The sequence below is a fragment of the Calypte anna genome, chromosome 5A, assembly GCF_003957555.1.
Source record: "Calypte anna isolate BGI_N300 chromosome 5A, bCalAnn1_v1.p, whole genome shotgun sequence".
In the NCBI taxonomy this organism is placed as follows: domain Eukaryota; kingdom Metazoa; phylum Chordata; class Aves; order Apodiformes; family Trochilidae; genus Calypte; species Calypte anna.
The window spans coordinates 20,342,209-20,351,067 of record NC_044251.1 but is presented as its reverse complement, the minus strand read 5'-3'; the positions used below and the strand labels follow the sequence as shown (position 1 = coordinate 20,351,067).

Sequence of the window (8,859 nt, the reverse complement as noted above, 5' to 3'; positions counted from 1 at the left end):
AAATCGGCATTTTTCCAGTACAAAGCATTTGTTAGCCACCAGCTGGGATCTGGACTATGCTGTCATTTCGCTGCACCTTCACGCACTTGCGCTGACGTTCCCTCTGTATATTTGAAATAATCTGGTAAACTCCAAGGAGCGTGCAGGAGCTGCTAGAAGGACCACCAGCCGAGAGCCAGGGCTGGGGCGACACGACACCCGCCTGCGAGGGGCAAAGCAGGGAGAGCCGCCAGTGCCCGCCGCTGGAAGCGCAGGTCACCGGCCCGGCCCCTGCTCCCTGCCTGGCTCGGGAGGGAGGCACCCCCTGAGGGGTGGGTAGAGGCGAAGGGTATGTTAGGCACAGCTAGTTACGTGCTACAGGAGAAGGAAATACGTTAGCGAAGGCATTACTTAATGACCGGGAGCTTTATTAATTACGGGCAATTACTTGTGGCCAACGGCGATAATAGAGCGACCAGAGCCCTGTCGCTCACGGCACGGTACTGGAGAGATGAAGACCCCGCCTTAGGGCGGGACCCCTGCCGGGACCCCCGGTGAGGCGGGAGGAGAGGGGAGGGGGGGATGATGTCATCCGCCGCCAATCACCGCCGCCCCGCCAGCCCCGCCCCACCGGGGGTGCTGCCGGCAGCGCGGCCAGGTGGGTGCCCGGGGGAGCGGGGATGCGGGTCACCGGCCGGGCCAAGGGCCGGGGACAGCGGTGCGCTTCACCGCACCTGCCCGCTGCCTCCCCCGCCGCGGCGCAGGGCGGCAGTGCGGGGCCATGAGCCGGGCGGAGGCCGAGCCCTGCTCCCGGGCGCTGGCGCAGGCCCGCGTCTACCTGGGCCAGCTGCGGGGCCGCGTCCCGCCGGCGGGTCCCGAGGGCGGCGGGCGGCGGGACTACCTGGTGGAGGCGGCGCGGCAGCTGCGGCTGGCGCTGGAGCGGGACGTCAGCGAGGACTACGAGGAGGCCTTCAATCACTACCAGAACGGCGTGGACGTGCTGCTCCGCGGCGTGCAGGGTGCGCCGGGCCGCAGCGGCGGGCGGGGGGGCTGGGACATCCCTGCGGGAGGGCGGCCGGGGTCCAACTGGGGCATCCCTCTGTGGAGAACGGCCGGGGAAGCACGGGGCGTCCCTGCGGGAAAACTAGCGAAGGGGTTCAGAGCATCCTTCTGGGGATCAGAGCCAGGAGGCTGGAGCATCCCTCTGGGGAGCACAGCTGGGGGACCAGGGCATCCCTCCAGGGAAGCCAGGGAGGAGGCCGAGGCACCCCTGAAGGGAGCACAGCATGCCCCTCACACCCACCCCCCGCTCCTCCTGCAGTTGACCCCAACAAAGAGCGCCGGGAGGCTGTGAAGAGGAAGATCACACAGTACCTGAGGCGTGCGGAGGAAATCTTCAACTGCCACCTCCAGCGGGCTGTGGGGGATGGCAACCCCACCGGCACGGTGAGGGATTGTTGTGGCGTGGCACAGGGGGTATGGCAGTAGATCCTTGTCACTGGGAGAAGTCAGGAAACGTGCAGAAAGCAGCCCTTCTGAGCATCATCAACTGCATCTGCCAGATGTCATGTAAGGTGGCATAGGAAAACTGGCAGGCACATCAGGTTCAGTGTCCCAGCAATGCTGGTGGCTGCAAGGGAGCTGTCAGCCCTTTGCCTGGCCCACAGCAAGGAGCTGAGGTGGGCCTGGCTTGTTTCAGGCTCCTCCAGGGCTGCAACCCCCTTCCGTCAAGGTGTGTATAATTTAACTTGTGGCCATCAGAATGAACATGACCACTTTTGGTGGGACTGAATCCATCAGAGAGAATCACCTTGTCAGATGTTAAAAATGTCATTTTCCCTGTCATTGTTCCCATTTGGATTGAAACCGAAGACTTGCCTTGCTGTGGCTTGCTGTGCTATGGGAAGGTGGTGTTTAGTGAAGGGAGAGGTGAGTGGGGCAAGGCAGGGTCTGGGCCTGGTGAGAGGAAGGGGAGAAGGATGACAGTCGCCTTCTGTGCACATCGTCTTAGTGCTGAGGTAGTCCAGGTCCAGATATAAATTTTGGAATGATTTTACTTCTGCTTCAGATGCAAGTTTTCCCTGAAAACTTCAGAAATCCAGGAGCTGACCAAGAAAATGGTCTAGCTGATGTTAGGAATCAACCACAGTGGCTGGACCATCATCTCTGGATGCTTACCAGCCTGGCAGTATTGCTGCAGGGGACTTGTTCCACTCACTTCCATGGACAGTAGCATCTCTAAGTCCCTCATCGTCTCCTTCACTGCCTCGCAGGGTTACAGCAGCCTGCGCTTCCGGCCCATCAGGACGCTGAGCTCAGCACTGGAGAACCTGAGACGGTGTAAGGTTGTGGGAGTGATTGATAAGGTAATGACTCAACCTGGAACTGAATGCAAGACCCTGTAGGGTTTAGTCATCCCTGTTCCTTTTGCTTAAAAGATCTCCCCAGATATTTACAGGGAGATTGATGCATCTGGTTCTTTCCCATGCATGGAATCATACTTGATGCCATGATGGCAGACTCCTATGGGTAATCTAGATTTCATCTGAAGACAAGCTATACAGATTAATCAACTAATCTCTAGTTCATGATCTTGGCATGGAGCTTGCTTACAGCCTCCATACACACTAGTACATTGCTCTCCTCTGTCATTCACACATCTCAGTTTTTCAGGACCAGTGTGGTCTTCCTGTACTGCCAAGGCCCAGGTGGACAGCCCAGCCTACCCCACCCCATCCCACCTCACCTCGCCCCACCCCACCATGCCCCACCCACCCCACTCCACAAAGCCTAGAAGGAGCAGTGCAAAACCTTTTGTTGTGAAGGAAGCAAAAATGTGTGGGAGCCACCTCTTTAATTATCTCTCTGCTCCCTAGTCATTGCTAATAAACTGTGTTTTGTTTTCCAAGAATAGGGGTCTGGCCACCAGGCCTCCCGAGTTGGGTGGGAGTTTGCTTTTGCAGTGTTGAGGCCATGGGTCATTGCTATAGGCTGTGTCTTGGGATGGGAGCAGCCACTGCTTCTGACCAGTGGTGTGTATACTGCTCCCAGGTGCAGATCGTCCAGGATCCAGCCACTGGTGGGACCTTTATACTTAAGGTGAGCATTTTCAGTTTCATTTGTCTGCTCCTCCCTGTTGTGACAGAGCCTCCTTGTCCAAACAGATGACTGGGGCAGGTGAGGGGGCAAAAAAATAGCAGATCATAGAAGTGTTAGAGGAAGTTAATTGTTCAGAAAGCCTCTTGACTGCTTCAGCCATCTTCTGTGATCAGAAGGGAAGAGGTTCTCCTTGGTCATCCCTTCCTCTGCCTTGTAATGCTGCAAGCCAAGCTGTATGTTCATGTTTATCTGAGTCAACCCCTGAAACGGGTGGTGGGTGAGGTCAGTACAGGTCCGAGGGCATTTTCCAGTGCCCTTGGCACTAAAAATATAACTGAACTTTAATAATGGAACAAGGATACTCTGGGATGACAGGGGGAAGCATAAGTTCAGAGGGGAGAGGCGAGAGGGCCAGGATGGTGGGTTTCCCTCTGAAGGAAGCAGGTGCCATTGTGGGACAAGACCACTGCTCTGGACCAGCAGTGTATCCTCATCAGTCCTGTGGGTCCCATAGTGCAGGTGGGGAGCACTGAGCCTTGGCTGAGTTTTGCAGAGCCCTGCCATGTCACAGCTGGGGGCTGACGTGGAGCTCCACTGCAGGTGATGCGGGGAGGCAGCCATGGGGCTTAGCAGATGACACGCTACCTTCTGGCAGGCCTCCTGCCCTGCCAGGTGCTAGGTTGCAGGGAGTCCAAGTCTCTACTGTGCTGTAACATCCACCTACCTGTGCCTCCTCAGAGCCTCCCCAAATCCCATGTTGAGACCCGTGAGCGACAGACCATCATCCCTCATGGGGTCCCCTTCATGGTCAAGCTGCTGTACTACTATGTGAGTGAGGATTCTATCTTCCTTCACCTGGAGCACGTGCAGGGTGAGTAGGGATAGCATTGCCTCCCATCTGTGGAGCATCCAGCTCTTATCCTCAGCCTCCCTTTCTTTAAAGTCTCAAATATGTTTCTTCTGCTGGCTTGGGTCCTTTTTTTTAAAATAGTGATATTGCAAGCTGTCTTCATAGAAGGGTGATAGGTACCAGGGCTTGGTGACTGTGGAAGAAACTGCTCAGGGATTCTGGAGCTTTGGCAAGAACTGACTGGGGAAGTAACCTAGAAATGGGCCTGTGGAGACCTACAAGGAGAAAGAGATTGTGTGTGCTTTGTGAAAACTAGCCTTAAAGACTACTGTGTCCCATGGTCATGCCTTGAGGTGAAGAGGTTCATATAATCCAGTGCCTTGAAAAGAAACACCTTTTCATTTTACTAGCACTGTTTGTCCATAATGTGAAAGTGATGGGAAAGGAGAACCATGTGAGGTAGTTCGCCTGGATGTGGTATCACAAAACAAAACTATCTTTTCATAAGACCTTAAATAAACATTTTTTTTGGTGCCAAGTCCTGCGGTAGGTCATGGTGAGCATGATGCGCTTGTAGGTCTGGGGGGTATTCTGTATGGACTTGAGCTTTGCTGGGTAGATTAACAATTCTCAGTCGTGTCACCAGCCTGGGAGCCTTCCCCTGTGCTGGAATGAGCTGTGTCCACACTGGGGGAATCAGGGATGCATGCTTTCTACCCCATCACTTGTTCTTTTCTCTGCTTTCCAGGGGAGACACTGTGGTCCCACCTCCGCTCCAAGTACTGTGTCCAGCAGGGCTCTTCCAGTTCGAATACCCTTCAAGCCCTGAGGGATGGTGGCAGAGTGGACGGTGTGGGAAGCTCCCAGGGCAGCAGCCAAGTCTCCATCTTCTCTGCTCAGACAGGCAGCGGCCTCTCAGGCTCTGTGGCCCATCGAGCGTTGGGAAGCACCGATGCCTTGCCTCATCGGGACCAGTCCCCTGGCCCCAAGGACCCTGGTGTGGGGAACCACTGCCATCTTCACCTGGCTCCTGCTGGTGGCCCGAGGGCTGCACCTGGAGAGCAGGATTTAAGCATGACGCAGGCTGTGTCTGGTGTCTTGAACCATGTTCCAGCAGCATCAGCCAAAGGCCTTGGCCACCTTACCAACCAGGGCCTGGTCATCTACCCCTGGGACACTCTAACCAGCAGCATGGACTGTGTGTCGGAGAGAGCAGCCTCCCGGCAAGACCCTGCACTGTGTGCCGGTGAAAAGCTTCTCCAGACACCCGGCCTTGTTCTGAAGGCTGTGAAAGGAGGGCAGCCAGGGGGAGGGGAGACACCATCTCAGCAAGTGTCTGATGTCTCCTGTGCTCAGCGTCTCCTGTCCTTCTCGGGTCAGAGGCAGCTACGTGCAGGAGCTGCCCCATCCAGCTCTGTCAAGCTCCACGGGCCTGACCTGACGGTGCAGGAGCCCTCATGGGGGCCAAGCCTGAGCTGTGGCCAGCCCAGGGAGCAGCGTCTCTCAGGACAGTGCCAGTCTCTGGTTTCCCGTGGGCATGGCCAGAGAGCGTGGGCTCTGAAGGAGGAGCAGGTGCAGGTGTGGGCAGCAGAAATCCTCCTGGCCTTAGAGGGACTTCACCAACAGGGTGTACTGTGCCGGGACCTCAACCCCAGGAACCTGCTGCTTGATGCGGCTGGTAGGTAGTGCCCCAGGCTCCTGGCCTGAAGAGGTTTGGCCTCCTGCCTGGGAGATGATTGCTGTTTGCCCCGTTTCCAGGGACATGGACTCCCTTGAGTTTGCTTTGGGGGAGGGTGAGAGTCTGGGGAGGTTTGGATGTTTCTGAACCTGAAAGTGCTGTCTCAGTTAGGATTTCCAAGCTGTTATTACAGGAGATGGCTCTGCAGTGGGAGAGTCAGGGCTGCAGCCACAGGAATGCATTGCCCCTGCTCCCACAGGGGGCCTGGCTGCCTGGGAGAGCACAGTATGGGGAAGCTGAGGCCAGCTGAATTGTGCCTGAGGTTAGTGGGACTGCAGCTTTCCCCTGCTTGTAGGTACTGCTCACTGGGATATTCTTAGAGCCTACCCATCCCTTCAAGCCAGGGGTACCACTGTCATTGCAAGCTGAGCACACATCCCTGCTTAGCTGGCAACAACTGGGGCAAATTGGGGAGCTACAAATATCTTAGGAAAAGAAAAATGCAGAGATCTGTGCAAGGAGGATGCTAACCTTCCTCTCTTTGGCAGCACTGCTTTCTTCACTACAGCTGGCCCTGAGGTCCACAAGCTTCGAGTCCATCTAACTGGTCTCACCAGCTGCACAGACCTGCAGGGCATCTGGCTCAAGCGCTGGGATGCTAGGGGATGCACAGTGCCTCTACATTCAGGGCAGTGACCCAGTGCCCTGGCTGTTCCCAGTTGTGGGAATATGGTTTGGCTTTGTGCTCTCACTGAAGTCTTGCTTTGTGCTTGCTTTTGGCTCTGATGCTGCTCTGCAGGTCACATCCGTCTCACCTTCTTTGGCCAGTGGACAGAGGTGGAGCCCCAGTGCTGCAGTCAGGCACAGGAAGAGCTGTACAGTGCTCCAGGTAAGGGATGCATTTCCTGCCTTCTGCCCTTGGCCCAGCTCTGCCAGCTGGCGGACAGGGGACTTCTGCTCCTGGCATGGCACAAGCAGTGGTGCTCCCTGCCTCCAACTCTAATGGCTCTCTGGATCTTTCTGCAGAAGTGGGGGGGATCACAGAGCCCACAGAAGCATCTGACTGCTGGAGCTTTGGCGCTCTCTTGTACGAGTTGCTGACAGGAGTGGTAAGAGGCAGGGGAGCTGTGCAAGGAGAGGGGAGGAGGAGGTGACACCATAGCATGAGAGCTCCCTGCCATGCAGGGCTGGAAAGGTGCCTTGTCCTGCTGACACCTCAGTACCATGCCAGGTTACTTCAGGCGTGTGATTCCCAGTGCCTTTGCATGGTCTCTGGGTGTTCAGGCTCCTGGATTTTAAATCCTGCTGCGTAGAGCTGGGATTGTGTGGCAATAAAGACATAGCAGGATGCTCCTTCTCAGTGCCCTCTGCTCACCATCAACCTCTTCCTCCTACAGCCACTATCCCAAAACCATCCTTCAGGGATTCAACCTCACACCCAGTTGCATCTACCAGAGGGGCTCAGCATGGCTGCTGCATCACTGCTCACTGAGGTGAGGGGCTTGGGTGGATGGGAGGGAGGATGGGTATAGAGTCCAGCCTGGGTAGCTTTTCCCCATCTCCTCATCCTGCTGTCCCACCCCCTTTCTCTGCAGCTCCTACAGTGCAACCCAAAGCAGCGTCTGGGCTTTGGAGGAGGTGGTATGGCGAAGCTGAAGTCCCACGCTTTCTTTAGCACCGTCCCATGGAACAAGCTGGTGGGCTAGGCAGGCTGTTCTTCCCACAGGGAGCTGGGCACAGAGCCAGCGTCTCTGACACTCGTGACCCCAAGGTGGCACTGGCAGCTCTATCTGCTGGCAGGGTGGGGGGAATTGCCTACAAGGGTTTCCCAGGGGTGGGGTACATGGGGTTTTTGCAGTTGTATCTGTTTTGTCTCTTCTCATGTTGCCATTTCTGTGAGGAGGCTGTGGTCTGGGCTGCCTTCTCCTCTAGGTCCTCTACAATTGGAAAGGGAGCTCAGGTGCCCACCTTGGGGAGAGGCCACACACCCCTTCTCCAGTATCCCTTTCTCAACACCACACCCTAGGACTCCCTCCCTATGGTTTTTATCTCTGCTGCTACCAGTGACACCCCCCAACACACTGGCATTTTTTGTGTGGCTTCCAAGTGAATCTCCTCTGGACCTTGCTGGCTGATGCCTCAGCCTGGGATCTGTGCCCATCCTTTGGCTGCATATGTGTGTGTGTGTGTGTGTGAGTAATGTCTGCTGCAGGGGCAAGATGTGAGGGAGCCCTCAGTTCTTCTCCCCTTGTTGCTCTGAAAAAAATAAACCACTCATTATTGCTTCCAGAAGTGTCTTTTTGTTTCCAAGCTGGACCAGGGAGGCCTGGGCTGAGAGATGAAGGGCCCCAAATCTGTTTCCAGCCTGCATGGGAGGCCTGGGTTGGTGTCACCAACTAGCTGGCAGCACCATGCAGTCAAAGCCCAGATGGCACCGAGTGCCTCTCCAGCTCCCCTTGTGCCCCTGACTGCCTCACCAACTCTTGGATCCACACAGCCATCTGTCTGCAGCTGAGGGATGAGAAAATGCAGTGTGCTGTTTTCACCCAGCCTTGACTGTTGTCGTCACCCCATCTGGCTCCAGCCTCCTGTGCCTGTGTGCTTCTTTCTGCTGCCTTTGTTCCTGGGCAAACACTGAGGGGTTAAAAGGAGGAACACCAGAAATCAGCACTGCTGGAAGGACGGTGAGTTAATACAAACCAGGATGGAGGACAAAGCATGAACAGAAGGTGGCTGCCAACATCTGAGGCAGAAGCTGCTGTGCTTATTTGTGCAAGTCAAAGCTAAAGGCTGAAGGATGAGTTGGCAATGGCTGCAGTGCCATTTTGGCCCTACTCTCCCAGCACTCCCTCCCATTGCTCACCCGCCAGTAAAGAATAACAGGCACCAGTGATGCTTTTCTGTGGCTAGCTGCTTTCTGCTCCTGCTTGCCACTGCCCTGGCTGACTCAGCCTGGCTCTCAGACAGCAGCAGGAGTGCTTGTCCACCAGAGGGAAGCAGAGCCTGGGAGAAACTCATCTCCTGCCCCAGCAAAAGCTGGGGACACCTCTAGGGCTGTGCAGAAGAGGACTGACCAGGGAGGCAACCACTAATATCAGAACAGGCAGATGCCAGGAGTAGCTAAGCCTGGAGCTTTTCCTCTTTAGAGAAGCCTGCACTGGCTGACCATCACTCCCAGCAGCAGGTTTCCCTCTTGGCCACCAGCCTCCTATTCCTGAGTGAGGAGAGGTTCACCAGGACTGACTGACCCAGG

The 8,859-nt window shown here is 56.0% G+C and overlaps 1 protein-coding gene across 1 annotated transcript; it reads left to right on the top strand.

The window, feature by feature from the left end:
• Positions 1 to 760: 760 nt before the first annotated feature.
• On the top strand, positions 761 to 7,892 carry RPS6KL1 (ribosomal protein S6 kinase like 1). The gene is made up of 10 exons (XM_030452487.1): positions 761 to 998; positions 1,301 to 1,425; positions 2,253 to 2,345; positions 3,031 to 3,078; positions 3,817 to 3,949; positions 4,677 to 5,606; positions 6,406 to 6,495; positions 6,633 to 6,715; positions 7,004 to 7,099; positions 7,202 to 7,892. Exons 1-10 carry the CDS (start codon positions 761 to 763, stop codon positions 7,310 to 7,312), a joined length of 1,947 nt encoding a protein of 648 aa, XP_030308347.1. The 3' UTR covers positions 7,313 to 7,892.
• Positions 7,893 to 8,859: the final 967 nt, after the last annotated feature.

Coding starts and splice junctions, on each gene's coding strand:
- RPS6KL1 (XM_030452487.1), top strand. CDS start 761: ATGAGCCGGGCGGAGGCCGAGCCCTGCTCCCGGGCGCTGGCGCAGGCC. Junction 999..1,300: donor GCTGCTCCGCGGCGTGCAGG/GTGCGCCGGGCC, acceptor CTCCTCCTGCAG/TTGACCCCAACAAAGAGCGC. Junction 2,346..3,030: donor TTGTGGGAGTGATTGATAAG/GTAATGACTCAA, acceptor TACTGCTCCCAG/GTGCAGATCGTCCAGGATCC.